At 43.5% G+C, this 14868-nt stretch overlaps 2 protein-coding genes across 7 annotated transcripts in view; one reads left to right on the top strand and one right to left on the bottom strand.

The window, feature by feature from the left end:
* Nucleotides 1–3019: 3019 nt before the first annotated feature.
* On the top strand, nt 3020–9438 carry psmb7 (proteasome 20S subunit beta 7). 2 transcript variants are annotated; one of them, XM_032511928.1, is made up of 9 exons: nt 3020–3290; nt 4453–4546; nt 6246–6343; nt 6585–6725; nt 7288–7403; nt 8050–8108; nt 8184–8335; nt 8939–8965; nt 9242–9438. In XM_032511928.1, exons 1-9 carry the CDS (start codon nt 3229–3231, stop codon nt 9351–9353), a joined length of 861 nt encoding a protein of 286 aa, XP_032367819.1. In that variant the 5' UTR covers nt 3020–3228; the 3' UTR covers nt 9354–9438. The 2 variants fall into 2 exon arrangements, with proteins under 2 accessions (XP_032367819.1, XP_032367820.1); XM_032511929.1 differs by lacking the exon at nt 8939–8965.
* Nucleotides 9439–10129: 691 nt separating this feature from the next.
* Nucleotides 10130–14868, bottom strand: part of nek6 (NIMA-related kinase 6) — a 15451-nt gene continuing 10712 nt past the window's right edge. For 3 of the 5 annotated variants that reach the window (XM_032511923.1, XM_032511924.1, XM_032511926.1), the window contains exons 8-11: nt 14626–14733; nt 14373–14467; nt 12411–12524; nt 10132–11765 (exon numbers count right to left, since the gene is read on the bottom strand). In XM_032511923.1, coding sequence (XP_032367814.1) covers nt 11655–11765; nt 12411–12524; nt 14373–14467; nt 14626–14733 — 428 coding nt within the window. In that variant the 3' untranslated portion in view covers nt 10132–11654. Of the gene's footprint in view, nt 11766–12410; nt 12525–14372; nt 14468–14625; nt 14734–14868 lie in introns of all 5 variants that reach the window. The other 2 variants (XM_032511927.1, XM_032511925.1) reach the window with 2 other exon arrangements.

The raw sequence follows: 14868 nt of genomic DNA, 5'->3' as shown, positions 1-14868 counted from the left end.
CCCATTGTTCTAACGCTTGCAATTTACTTTAATAAATCTGAGTTTGTTAACTTCAAGTTTGGCATGCATCTTCCTTCTTTGTTTTGTCCTGCAAGCTGCTCATAACAAGCCACTATATGTAGATATCACAATATTAGAATTAGAATATCTAAAAATTCATCTCTGTGTCCCATAGAGGTTCTTTAGCTATACACATGCAAACAACATTTTGTTTGTGTATTGTTTCATAAAGTACCAAATCACAGACGATACAATATAACATTTTCTTTACGTATTGTTCATACAGCCATCACCATTCAGACACATTATTTCTTTTAGAGCATTTTGCATTCAGGACCTCAAGAAAATATGACATCCTTCACGACCGTGATGACACAAAACACTTTTAAACTAATTAATGGATTTCCACAATGATTTCTGTTGATGATTGTTGTGTTGATTTCCAACAGAACTATGTGGTTAGGGTTTAGGCAAAAAAAAAACAGCAGGGGTGAGGTTAAAATAAGTAAGGAACTCAAACTGACCCAGCGACATGGTGCATGCACTGGCGCCAATGTTCAAAAGTTTTATTGAAAACTGTGCAAATTTGCATCGTTGCCGGTATGAATAGTTTTGATGTGAAATATTTGTGAAATGCCAATATTTCACAGTTTCATGTTTATTTGTCACGCCCCGATCTTTACTCTTGAGTTTTCTGGATGCCTAAATGACCAGCCATGGATGCTTCGTAACGTAGGAATTCCTTTTTGAAACTCTCAGGCAACACAATATGAGTCATACCGGTGTATTAGGATCCTCTGCAGGACGATCACGAGGATGCCATTTCCTTAACAAGACTGCTTCTTGGAGAAAGGAACGTTCAGCTTTGTCTTTCATGTCCTTAGCACTAGCAGCTGTTTGCCTTTATGGAGCTCCACAGGGATTCTTTTCTTGCTGTGATAGAAGGGCTTCCTGAGAAAACTGGGAGCACCTCAGGTAGCCTATAGGGAAAAGGTGTCAGCCAAGCCAGCAGCACAAAGCATGTGTCACCACACAGACTGTAACCCCCCCCCGGGGTGTTCTTTCTTCGAAGCTCGGCTCTTTGGGACCACACAAGGTTTCTCACTCACAATAGGTGTCAAACAAACATGAGTACCCTCCATGTGGCTTTCAACCAGTGAGGAATGGGCTATGACCACCACTACTGGCCCATTTACAGTGTTAGACTCCAGAAATACGTTGTGCCAAGAAGCACTGTCAAAACCCTCCCTTACAGTACAAACAGATGGCTATCGGGACCATTTCCAACTGGTAGCTCCCATGATCCATGTCAGACGTCAGTCTTCTGTTCATATGTTTGTTTCTTTGTCTTGTTCAGGTTTCTGTGGGAGTTAACTCTCTATAACATCTCTTTTAACTACAGAAAGAAAAACAAGCTGCAAACACACAGCATATCCTCACTATATCTATGTAGATATGGTAGACTTGTTGCCCCCCTGTGCCAGACTTATGGCGCGCTGGGGGGGAGAATGAGTTGGTCTTTTATGAGGGTGCTATTATTACATTACATGTCCAGTGTATGATTTCCTCTCCAATTCAGCTTGACGTGTGTTGTATTATTGAAACCTTTGGGTTATTGAGTAGAGTTTTAAATGAAGGTCTGGGGGTTACTCATGCTAAGGTTGATAGGTGTAACAACAAAAAATAACTTTAGTTTTTGGAAATAAACTCATATTGATCATAACACATCCCTGAGAATATACCTAATGTGATACATGAAGCTATTTATTTAATCCAAGATACTGTATGGAATATGGAAGGAAGTGTTTGATGAAAAAACAGACACATTTCCTGCAGGCTAAAGTCTGAGCACATGAAATCTTTGTTATCAGTGAGTCAGATCCAGCGATACACCTCCAACCACCTGTTTTGCCCACTCGGCTTTAATAAAAGGCTTAATCAACATAATGCACTCATCTTGTTGTGGAGGCGTTATATCTGATCTTGTCCACCTCGCCAGAGCCCATTCCCCAGTCGACCTTGACATCCAGCTGGCATGGAGTTGGCATCCATCCTGTTCAAGGACAGACCATCATGATTAAATACACAGCGTTACAGGCCAGAACCGGCCTTCTGTTGGGACCTAGCATCTGATTTTCTAGGACAGTTAACGTACAGAAAGGGAAAAATAAAGAAAATATCTATATATTATCTCGTAGTGCATTGAAGTAAATGAATTAAGGGAACCTGTTGAAATATACTGTAGTATGTTAAAATGTGCGTTGCTTTATTGCAAAGTGATTTGTAAGAAAAAGAGTAAAGAGTACAGGGAATTATCAGAGAATTATAGAGTTTATGCATCAATACAGCCAAGTCCAAATTTATTTAATACTTTAAGAAAATGTCTTTCATTCATTTAAATAATTTGCGAGAAAAAAAAATTAAAACACGTAAACTACTCATCTGTAGCGGCTTAGTGTCAGCACTGTCAAGTATCAAAGCAGGATCCACCAGAAATCATCAAGACCTTCTATGAAATAGTGTTTATTAATACACGGCTCACCAATCAGGGTAAAGCCATAGTGGTCATGTGGGGACCTGCACAGGAGAGACTGAATCAATTAGCATAGAAGGCGGTCAAGAAAAGAAAGAAAATTACATTTTCAAAGTCGGAGGGGAAAAGCAAAGTATGGAGGGAAATATCCAAACAGTGGCAACAATATATGGATAGTGCGGGAAAAGGGAGTCACATGCAATACAAAATAAAGTAGGGTTAGTCAAAAACAGTGGGGTCAATATATCAGCAAATTAAGAATTGGTCACAGCAGATTGAACAGGACACTTTTTATAACAGGAACACATACACTGGGCTGTGCAGTCAGTGTGACGTGTGAGATACATGGCACAAGATAGAAGGGCTACAGAGTTAGGACCATGGACTGTACAGACTAACGGTCTACGGTTAGAACCAGTGGTAATCACATAGACCGTTAATATTAATCAATAATATACGGTCTATGGGTAATCATAGGATGTGCTTGATAGTCGAGGGTGGACATATTTCATTGCTTTTAAAATCAGCTGACGGTTAATACCAGTAGGAGGCAGGAAGGCAACAAATGGGAGGCCAACTGCCGTAAAACTCTGAAGAAGAAGACGAAGAAGAAGCAAAAGAAGAATAAGACGAAGAAGAAGAAGAGCCGTTTCCTTTACTTCCCGGAAACACTAGCTAAGCTGTAATTCACCAAGATGGCGACATTAGTAATGAGCCAGGCGCCGGTCGGGGGTTTCAGTTTCGAAAACTGCAAGAGGTGAACGCTTTTCTGTGATTATATGAAGTGCATGAATGAGTTGAATAAGCTGCTACTTCTTGTGTGGAGATGTTGTGTAGAGTCGCCATGTTTGACACGGTTCTCTCAGTGATGCTAGCTCATGTTGACTTGCTCACCATGACTCAGGCTTTTCCCCCGTTACCGTTACCGTCGAGCTCCACCTGGCTCTTAACTCTACGTTTAACAGCAGACGCTACGGGTGTTACAATGAAGGAGGAGGATAGTTCATCTCTGTCGTAGCCGGCTACACAGCGGTAGTCCGGCCCAACGTGGGGAACGTTACGGGGCTAGCTAACGCTCCAGGACGTTGACCTGGAACGGGACCGGTAACTAGTCCATCGCCGCACTGACATGCTACCAGTTAACTGAAGCTAGCTATAGCTACAGCTACAAGACTGTGGGAAATGTTAAGGGGTTAATAAAGTATACAGTCAGTTCGGCAGCTCAGGTACCTTAACACTTAGCTAGCTACATATTTAGAGTCTTTAAGGCTGCTGAATAGTATTAATGTAGGGTTTAAATTCATGAATAAAACCTTTAATGTTACATGTCAGCTACAGAATTTGCTTTTGTTCATGTGAACTTTTGGCATAATAATGCATACAGGAAATCATTCCTACCACAGGCAATAAAGCTCTTCAACACGTCATCCCTGGGGGGTAGATGAGACTCTGAGACACCCCCATATTACAATAAGGGCAACCGGCCCGATTGGTTCATTTATGTTTTAGCGTACTGGCACATTTTGTTTTTCCCATCTTGTATATATTTAAATATTTTTTCTTATATTTTATTCTTATATTTTGTTATTTCATGTCTATGAAATGTATGTATAGTTTGTGTGCTGCTGTAACACTGTAATTTCCCATTTTTGGGGATCAATAAATATCTATCTATCTATCATAATACAACGCTGTTGTTGTTCAGGTGACAGCATACAAACCATACGGCACATGTGTGATTATACTTATGAAAAATGCCCAGAAATGTTCCTACAAATATATTTGGCAAATAGTTTTCCCGGGAAGAAGGGAAGCCTTTCTTCTAAGTGAACAACAGTGACTCGACAGAAAGAGCTGACTGGGGCCTCGGGCTCACTGATCCACTTATAGGTGCTTTATTATATCAAATGTATTTTCAGAAATGCTGTTTTGGAAGGCGAGGCTAACAAAGTGGGATGCAGCATGCCTGCTGCTCGGAAAACAGGAACCACCATCTGCGGTGTGGTATTCAAGGTGAGTGACAGAAAGCAGACTTGAGACAGATTATGAATCAATGCAGTTGCGTTATGACCATAAAGAGGAGCAGGTCCTCATGTCTAATTTACATTCTTGTGGATTGTCGATTAGCCCATGGTGCAAATCATTATTCAAACACTTAAAGTAAGTCTAGGCCTCCGTGTGTTTACAGCACGTGTCCCACCCCGTCCATCGCAGGTTTCTAACCCGGCCCGCGTTAGGGATGGCGGACCGGCATCACGATGGAGATCAGCCATCGTGATGTCAGCTGTTGTAGCCAACAACTGGAAACTTCATACATTGTTCTTCTGCTATTTCATTACTAAATTCACTTCAGAGATTTTTTTATGCGAGAAATCAACTATATAGAGCTCAAATATGGGCCATTTTACAAAAATCGTCCATCGCTATGTTTTACTGGAAACATCGTCAGCTGCCAATTTAGGAGACATCGTCCAACCCTAGCCCGCAAATCAACTTAGGTTTACAGGCAATTTAATCTAGTTGTGTGACAAACCCCCCAAAACAGGAAAGTGTTTTTCTAACTGGAATTTTGCAAAATTCTGAGCAGAATTTGGCATATTTGGTAACTTTGAGACCCAGAAATGTTTTCTTTTCCGGCTGTGAAACAGTTGCTGGGAGTTGGTTAAGTGGAAGCCTGTTTTTTAAAAATGTAATCACTGTGATCATGATTTGCTAACTAACTTTTTTTGTTGACTTTTGTAGGGTCAGATAAAGCTACAAAAAAGCAACATGCAACAAGATATTTGACTTCTCTCAATAAAAGCATCTCAAACTATACATGTCGAACCCTGGATGTGGTTTTCATTTTCCTGTTTGGCTCATAGTGAAAATGAGTTTGATACCCCTGCTTGACACTGGCCAGCGTAAATACACACAGTGATACTGTCATTTCATATCCAACAACTCCTTTATCAGTCTTTTCACAAAAATACTCATGAAAACACCTGGCTGGTGCCCCGCTGCATTCTACTGTCTCTCCTGATGCGTGTTGTGGTACCAGCAGACATTTTAACATAGGGCTGGGCAATATGGAGAAAATCAAATATCACGATCATTTCAAATGCCTCTATCGATACTGCAACAAAATTTAGTGTTGACTTTTGGTGCTCTCACAAAATATTTACACAATGAGTTTCTTAATAAATAATCATCAGTAATGTGGATATAATGACTAAGTGGGTAAAAGCAAATAATAGAACAGCTACAACAGTCTGGTAAGATGACATCACTTTGCTGTAATACAGCCTACAAAACCAGGAAATGACAACACTCATGCCATATTACAATATCCAAAATCTAAGACAATATCTAGTCTCATATCTCGATATAGATATATTTCCCAGCTCTATTTTACCTTGCAATAGCATGAAAGGCACAGCCGGTCGATGTAAGTTAAAAGAAGTGTGTGTGTGTGTGTGTGTGTGTGTGTGTGTTGTGTGTGTGTGTGTGGTGTGTGTGTGTGTGTGTGTGTGTGGTGTGTTGTGTGTGTGTGTGTGTGTGTGTGTGTGTGTGGTGTGTGTGTGTGTGTGTGTCGTGTGTCGTGTGTCTCGTGTGTGTGTCCGTGTGTGTGTCTCTGTGTGTCCTCTGTGTGTCTCTGTGTCCGTGTGTGTGTCTCTGTGTCCGTGTGTGTGTGTGTCTCTCCGTGTGTCTGTGTCCCCGTGTCCCTGGGAAGGATGGCGTGGTCCTCGGAGCCGACACCAGAGCCACCGAGGGCATGATAGTTGCTGACAAGAACTGCTCCAAGATCCACTACATTTCACCCAACATCTAGTAAGTGACAGGGACCTGGCCGTGAGTTCAAATGAGCCAAGATGAACTTTGGTGATATGTCTTATAGATGTAGAGGCTACATGAGCTCCGTGCACCATGTTGGGTGGTACAACCTGTTTTTAACCTTTCTATTGCTACACACTGTCAGGCTTTGAGCCATATGTGATTTGTAGAGTTCTGTAGTTTTGGAGCTTGATGTGATGAAGCTGACAGATTGCTGTGTCACCGTGTTGTTGTCCAGCTGTTGTGGAGCAGGAACAGCTGCAGACACAGAGATGACCACTCAGATCATCTCGTCCAACCTGGAGCTGCACGCGCTCTCCACAGGCAGGCTGCCACGCGTGGCCACCGCCAACCGCATGCTCAAACAGATGCTCTTCAGGTACACGCCCGTTAGAAATATGTATGTATACATGTACGTATGTACTTTATGTATGTGTATACATACACACAGGGATGTAAATTGTATTTCCATATAATATTCAGAAATGTTTCTCATTCAAACTGTGGACAATGTCCAAAAATAATAAATTTGATTTGTTTAAGCTTTTATTTATTCACGAGAGGTTGATGATACCTGGAAGCTGCCCAGTACAACCCCAGTCTGATCTGCTGCCCCACAGTGGTGAAATTAGGGAGGGACAAGCACCGCCTTTCACTTTCCCCTTCCATTTGATTTGATCCTGTTGCTCTGGAGATTGAACCGACAACCTCCCGGTCACAAGCTCTCTCTCTCTCTCTCTCTCTCTCTCTCTCTCTCTCTCCCCCTCTCCCCTCTCCCTCTCCTCTCTCCTCTCCTCTCTCTCTCTCTCCTCCCTTCCCCTCTCCTCTCTCCTCTCCCTCCTGTCTCCTCCTCTCTCCTCTCTCCCCTCATCCCTCTCGTCTCTCTCTCTCTCTCTCCTCTCTCTCTCTCTCTCTTCTCTCCTCTCTCCTCTCTCTCTCTAGTACCAAGGCTACATCGGAGCTGCTCTAGTCCTGGGGGGAGTGGACTGTAACGGTCCTCACCTGTACAGCATCTACCCACACGGCTCCACCGACAAGCTGCCCTATGTCACCATGGGTCAGTCTCTCACACTCACACACACACACACACACACACCACACACACACACACACACACACACACACACACACTAAAATCAGAGCTACGTCACCATTTTTGGGTGAAGGACTCAGTTGACTCCAGACTAACCTTGTGATCCAGCAGACGCCAGACTAAAACCCAGTGATCCAGACTAACCCAGTGATCCAGACTAAGACTAACCCAGTGATCCAGACTAAGACTAACCTAGTGATCCAGACTAACCCTGTGATCCAGACTAACCCAATGACCTAACCTAGCAACGGTGATTATGAGCTTGTCTTCAGAACTAATGTTTAGGTAGGACCCAGAGTTTACATCGTCTGTTTCTCTGGGATCAGCCTGCGTGAAGGACGTCTAAATTCTGATTGGTTGCAGGTGTTAGCCACTGAACCGCGTCATAGCTCATTACCATAAAGTAGAAAAATGTCTACTTTCTGATTGACGCTCAAAACGCGACGCCGACAGATTAGCCTCCTTGGCTCCAGCTGAGAGAAGCTTCCTTTGAAAATGAATGACTTCCTGTAGCTTTAGCAGCTGGAGTCGGACGCACAGTTAGTGTGTAGGAGTGTGTTGTTACGGAGCTGAGCGCTGGCTCATGTCAAGCTGCTTGTCTTTCCTCAAGGTTCTGGCTCCCTGGCTGCCATGGCGGTGTTCGAGGACCGCTACAAGCCTGACATGGAGGTGAGTACCCCCCCACAGGGAAACAAGGTGAGCTCCTGTCCCAGTGGGCTGCTTCTCACGCTGCTCTGTTCCCAGGAGGAGGAGGCCAAGCAGCTGGTGCGAGACGCCATCGCTGCAGGAATCTTCAACGACCTGGGCTCTGGCAGCAACATCGACCTGAGTGTCATCACCAAAGGGAAGGTGGACTACATCCGGCCCCACGACCAGGCCAACAAGAAGGGCGTCAGGTACACACTTCTGTTGGTCTTTACTGCATCTTAGATTCATGTTCCTAACATGCTATTCCTGGTGTGAAGAAGAGCAAACACCTGCGTGCGTGTGTGTGCGTGCGTGTGTGCGTGCGTGTGAGAGACTTACACTCCATTGTGTATAGTGGACATATTGTTGACAGCAGAGACTCTGCCAGCTGTCTGCTCCCCTACACACAAACATTCAGTACACACTGCTGCAGTAATCTGTCTGAATACATGTGGTGTGATTAAAAATAAATAAGCACTAGAAAAAGTCTCCTGTCAGCTGTTACAAATTAGCCAGTGTACTAAAACCATTTAAGCAATGCATCTGGGTGGTTCAATGTTACTGTGATGTCATATAAAGTCTGATCTCATTTTTCAGTTATTATAGCATACAAAGGATTATGGTTATTAAATGCAGCTGAGCCGAGGTTAAAATATAAAGTAACATTTAAAAGGTGTACACTCAGTTTCACAATCGTGTCTTCAAGGCACATCTGCATCATCTGATTGATCTATCTATATTTCCTGATCATATTTAAATGATGTGGTGAACTGGTGCATGACGTGTTGTCTTGTTGCTTGTTCTTCTTGAAGAGTAAATGATCGTGAAGCCATGCAGCTGTGAGTACAGATGTGTGCCTGGATCTGAGTTTACTACTAACAACTTGTTTTACTCCTGGCTGCTGTGGTGCTGTGCTGGGTCTGACGTGTGATGTCTCTCTCTCTCTCTCTCTCTCTCTCTCTCTCTCTCTCTCTCTCTCTCTCTCTCTCTCTCTCTCTCTCTCTCTCTCTCTGCTCTCTCTCTCTCTCTCCTCTCTCCTCTCTCTCTCTCTCTCTCTCTCTCTCTCTCTCTCTCTCTGATGTGTTTGAGTGAAACCTGTTCCTCTCTGTGTGTAGAACTGGGGACTACAAGTACAAAAGAGGAACCACCGGTGTGTTGACGAAGCTGGTGACCCCGCTGAACCTGGAGCTGGTGGAGGAAAGTGTCCACACTATGGATACCTCCTAAATACATTGGATCTCCTGATTCCCCTCAGAGTTCCTAACGTGGCATGCTGTTTTTCCATCATTTACAATAAAAGTGTTTGAGTTGATTGCTGTTTGGTTCGAGCGATCTTAAAGTGGTGCGGTCTGTTTAAAGACTATAGTTTTCATGACTATAGTCAGGCAAAGTCGGGAGTTTCTCTCTAACGGCACCTCGTACCGGTGTTTCGTGGTCACTAGGAGCCGTTGGGGGATATTTCAGATGGTCGTCAGGTCTACAGCATTAATGTTGAATTTGGTTTCATAATTCAAGATATGATCTTTTTATTTCTTGAAACCTAACTGCATTGTTGGCCAAAACCATATTTAAAATGTGCAGTATTTGTGCATACCGTGTCCTCTGTGATATATTTGCCTTTCCACTCTAGACAGTTTAAAAACTGTGTGTAGTATAGTTACTGTTACTTTATTTGTTTATTCAATACAGGGACAGTGCATATTAATGGACCTTTCTGTCAACATGCCAGGGTTATTGTTCATCTGCAGTCCCTAGACAGATTGTAACAAGTCACCCTAAAAAGTAATATTACATATTTACTTAACGTAACAATTACAATATATTATACATATAAGGGTACTACTTGTAATTATAAAGTTAAATATACACTCCAAACAAATCTGACCAACACAATAACATGAACACACACACACACACACACACACACAACACACACACAGACCCCCCCAAAAAAAAAACAACAAAAAAAACCCCCCCCTCCAAAGAACAACACACCCACACACACACACACACACACACACACACACGGCAAGAAGCCAGCAGGGGGCAGCGAGAGCAGGTCTAATACTATTATAATAATAATAGGTCTAACGGTTAATGGAAATGTTGACAGCTCTGATTGTCAATCTTGAATGTACTATGTGTTTATTTTTCTGATGGTTATGGGGATGAAAAGGCTTGCTACCCTGGGGGATGATGACGCATAGGCGCATAGGACACATACATATTCACATAGCCTTGTGAAAACCGGGACATTCAGTGTCCCAGGAGACTGGATACATTTCCCAATCCTGGTAAAACTGGGACAGGTGGCTACCCTAGTACACACTGTGTAAGTCCAAATGGAACTTTTTAAATGCACTGAACAGTTCTCTGCATAAGACACATTGATGCAATTCAAAAAGACACTACGTGATCTTATTGGCCAATACATGAGCCACCTGGCCAAACACCAACGGTTAATGGATACCACTTCAATCAGGAAGTAACACTACGAGAAGACCCCAGGTCAGCACCTTTACTTACAACAACAAAGGAAGACGCTTAATCATTTTCCTGCCACTTTTTTCAATTATTTTTTTCTGCAATTTTCTTTTTCAGTTTACTGTTTTTTTAATATATATATATATATACACATATATATATATATATATAACATTCAGGACACTACTGCTCAATTCTCTAGCTGACTCGCTAAGAAAGTAGTCCTCCAAAACTGGGAATCAAAGAAATCTTGCTTCATCAATCATTGGACAAACTTAATTTATACTGGGGGTAGGGGAAAAAAACTCGGAAATTTATATGCAAAAGTATTGAGGCGCTATAAAAATCATAACAAATTCAAGACAGTGAGCTAAGAGTCCAAAGGTTGGCCCAGTTTGAGTCTTCCATGAGAAGGACTAAGACAAGTCCTCCTCAAAAGAAGACCACGACATGTGGCTGACAGCTCTGGAAAACTGTTGGGAGAAGACCTTGGATTAAGATTATTCCGTCTATTGTTAGTCTAGTTTCTGTGCTGGCCATGCGTGTCCCTTCTGTGTCCCTGTAGCCCCGCCCTGCATGTCTTCACTTGTCCACCTGTTTGTGTCGTCTCTGTGTTCACATCAGTTTGTGGGGCTGATCTCCCCTGCAAGATGACAGTGAGTTAAACTGCATTCTCATTCAGTACTCTACTAGTACTTCTCTACTCGATGGACTTGAATTGAAAATGTAAAAGAACAATTTTGATTACAATAATCAATGCTAGATATTCAGATTCTCAATCTCCCCGGCCCACGGACACAGGGCCGGAGCGTGGAATGAATGGGCAGAGAGGATCTGTGGTCAGAGTGAGACACCGCTCTCCGTCCTCAGCTCTTGAAACATGAAGCTCCACTTTCCACGAGAGCTACAGCACCAACACAACTCTTCATCGTCCATGACAGAGATTAGTGGCAGTGCATGTCTTTGCAGGGCTTCCTCCTGTCCAGAGGAGGGGAAGGCAAAGCGTCTTGTGTGAGCCGAGCTCAGGCTGAGCAGACATTGCGCTCAGGTGCTGGACGTCCACGTGTGCATCTGTTTGGCGACCTGCAGCACGAAGACGATGTCCGGCCGCTGGTCTGGCTCTGGGTTGATGCACATGCCGACCAGGCCCCGCAGCTGGGGAAAAGGGGGTTCATCAGTTTCATTGGTCTTATTGTCAACAGATCCAACAATGTGTCAGTCAATCTCTCAACACACTGTCCTTCTCTGTTTGTGCTATTAAAGGTTTCAATAAGTCCATCCTTCAAAAAGGTTCTGTAACCTCATCAAAAAGCCCGGAGCTGTAGTTTTATTAAAGGACGTGTTAATTGATGCTCTAGTCCAGCACATTATCCTGGGGGAAATAATTGTTTCATTCATTCCTTCATTCATTCATTCATTCCTTAGTTCATTCCTCTAGTTACATTTCCATCAGGCTGCTGCGTAGGGTCCCTATCTACACGTAGCCACGGTAACGACTCAACGCTGAAGCCTAAATCCAGCTTTAAACTGTTTGAGCTGATTGGAAGGTGGATTATTTCACTCTTAATCGTGCAAGGCTGGCAGTTTTCTCTGCTTTCAGTCTTTTTACTCACCTGGGCTTAACAAGCAATTGCATTTGTGAAATATGACAAAATATGACACACAACATTGACAACAACTTAGAAAGAATTTTAATGTTCCCATACATTAATATGTTGAGTAAATATCTGTACTCATAGTACATTTGTTGTTCCCGAGGCTGAGGTTAATCATGGCAGGGGTTGGTTTGGTGTTCTCTACCTTGTCAGAGTAATGGTCAGCTGGGAGGGGGGAGTAATCACACTGCTCGATCTTCTGGCAGAGGGACAGCAGGTTCATCTTGTCCCCATAAAATGGACTCTGCAACGCCGCCATCTGGAGGAAGGAAGGAGTTGTGATGGGGAGACAGTGAACTCTGGAATCAAACACAATGCCAAAGTCACACTAGAACAACTCTGTCCTGATTAGGACAAGGTTTGAGACATGAAGGAAGACTGTTTGTGATGGCTCCATTGGATGCCGGGTACTGCCTGTAGCACCGGGGGCCGCTGCACCGCTGCATGGCCCGGTCAGGACTCTCGCTCTATCTGTACAAACTCCAACCCATTGGGTCCAATCAGGCTCTTTCTCCTTAAATGAAGGTGTTCTCCTCAAAAATAACCAGTTGTCCTAGTCGTTAAGTGCTTACAAAGCAAAAACATCTTTGTGTCAGATTCCCTCAAACTTAAATCCCACATAGACTAGACCCTGTACTGGACAGGGAGACTCCGACTCCTCTTCAGAGTTAATAGGTTTGTCTGACTCCTCCTATCTATATCAACAATGTTCTAGGATTATGGTTACCTGGTCCTCAGATCTCTGCAGGGTAAATCCAGACAGCTAGCTAGACTATCTGTCCAATCTGAGGACTATGGTTACCTGGTCCTCAGATCTCTGCAGGGTAAATCCAGACAGCTAGCTAGACTATCTGTCCAATCTGAGGACTATGGTTACCTGGTCCTCAGATCTCTGCAGGGTAATCCAGACAGTAGCTAGACTATCTGTCCAATCTAGGACTATGTTACCTGTCCTCAGATCTCTGCAAGGAAATCCAGACAGCTAGCTAGACTATCTGTCCAATCTGAGGACTATGGTTACCTGGTCCTCAGATCTCTGCAGGGTAAATCCAGACAGCTAGCTAGACTATCTGTCCAATCAGAGGTTTCTGTTGACGTCTAAAACTACTTCTGAACGTATGCATGTTCCACCAAAACAACTTCCTTCCTGAGACTCCTCAGGAAGCTCATCAAAAGAATGCCAAGAGTGAGTAAAGCAGTAATCAGAGCAAAAGGTGGGGGTACTTTGAAGAAACTAGAATAAAAGACATGTTTTCAGTTACAGTATACTGTAAAACCAGGCCCTCTCCTGGACTGCCAACACATCCGTGGTGGTAAAAAAGGCCTGGAACCATGTGGAGGAGAAACCATTAGTGGCCTTTTACCACAGCACCATTGAGAGTGTCTGGATCTACTGCATTACGGCTTGGTACGCCACCTGTAATGTGGCGGACAGAAAAAACCTGCAGAGGGTCATGAAGACAGCACAACATATCACTGCCAGTCCCCTTCCCTTGCTGGAAGACATTGCCAGCATACGGTGTCTCCGGAGAGCTAGGGCAATGACTGCCGCCCCCTCACACCCAGGACAGCCCCTGTTCCACCTCCTGCCCTCTGGATCAGGACAGATAGAAAAACAGTTTCTTTCCCTGGGCCATCAGCTCCCTAAATTCATAAAGAGTATATGCGCTATGAATTGTTAATGTTTTATATATTACTTGCTTTACTTTATTGTTTTTATTGTTATTTGTTTTTATTTATTATCATGCACTGGCCGAAGAAGCACTGCAATTTCATTCATTAAGATTCTTATCTTATCTTAGCGGCTTGTCCACTGAGTGCCACAGCTGTCCAAAGCACTGGCAGGATGTCTCCCTCTGCTGCTGTACGTTTGATCTTTCTTCTTAAAAAACGGTTTTGAGTCGTCCAATAGGAAACAGCTGGAGTTCTCCATTAGGGATACCTGTGTCCATCTAACAGTTTGGTCCAGGGAAAGACTAGAAAACGCAGTATATGTTGGGATGCTATAAACTTTGCAGCCTCCAGGGGCCACTAGCAGGGGGAGGAAGTCATCATTTATGTCACTTTTACTGTCAATAAAGGTTAATGACTGTGACTGTGAGCTTACCTCGTACAGAAGACATCCCAGGGACCAGATATCAGACTTAAAATTGTATCCGTTCGCATGGATCCTCTCTGGTGACATGTAGTACGGCGTCCCCACTGGGACAGACACAGTCACACACGAATCTACTATCAGCACTAAAATACACAGCTGAGCTGTGTCCATTGTTTTTGCATGAACATAACATTGATGTACAGTATATTGTACATGTATTTATATGTACTGTATGTATGTTCTGTATGAACGTGTGTTTTACCTAAGGAGTGTGCTGCGGTGGTTTTAGAGCTGAAGAAGCGGCCTAATCCCAGGTCCCCCAACTTCACCTCGCCTGTGGCTGTTATGAACACGTTGGCTGGCTTGATATCTGTTCAGGATGTATATCAAAAACAGAGTTAAACTTTGTAAAGGGACAAATGCTAAGCAGAGAAGACAGCCGGGTCACGGTCTGGATCTACAAGCATACAGACTGCCTCCCTGTGTTTGAACATTGACTGTGGAA

This window comes from Etheostoma spectabile, unplaced genomic scaffold, assembly GCF_008692095.1.
Source record: "Etheostoma spectabile isolate EspeVRDwgs_2016 unplaced genomic scaffold, UIUC_Espe_1.0 scaffold546, whole genome shotgun sequence".
NCBI lineage: Eukaryota > Metazoa > Chordata > Actinopteri > Perciformes > Percidae > Etheostoma > Etheostoma spectabile.
The sequence above is the reverse complement of the archived record's forward strand: the minus strand, read 5'-3'. Positions and strand labels throughout refer to the sequence as shown.

Excerpts from the sequence above, each read along its gene's own strand:
- psmb7 (XM_032511928.1), top strand. The coding sequence starts at position 3,229 with ATGGCGACATTAGTAATGAGCCAGGCGCCGGTCGGGGGTTTCAGTTTC. Across the intron at positions 6,344-6,584 it reads TACATTTCACCCAACATCTA|CTGTTGTGGAGCAGGAACAG; the intron begins GTAAGTGACAGG and ends GTTGTTGTCCAG. Across the intron at positions 8,966-9,241 it reads GATCGTGAAGCCATGCAGCT|AACTGGGGACTACAAGTACA; the intron begins GTGAGTACAGAT and ends CTCTGTGTGTAG.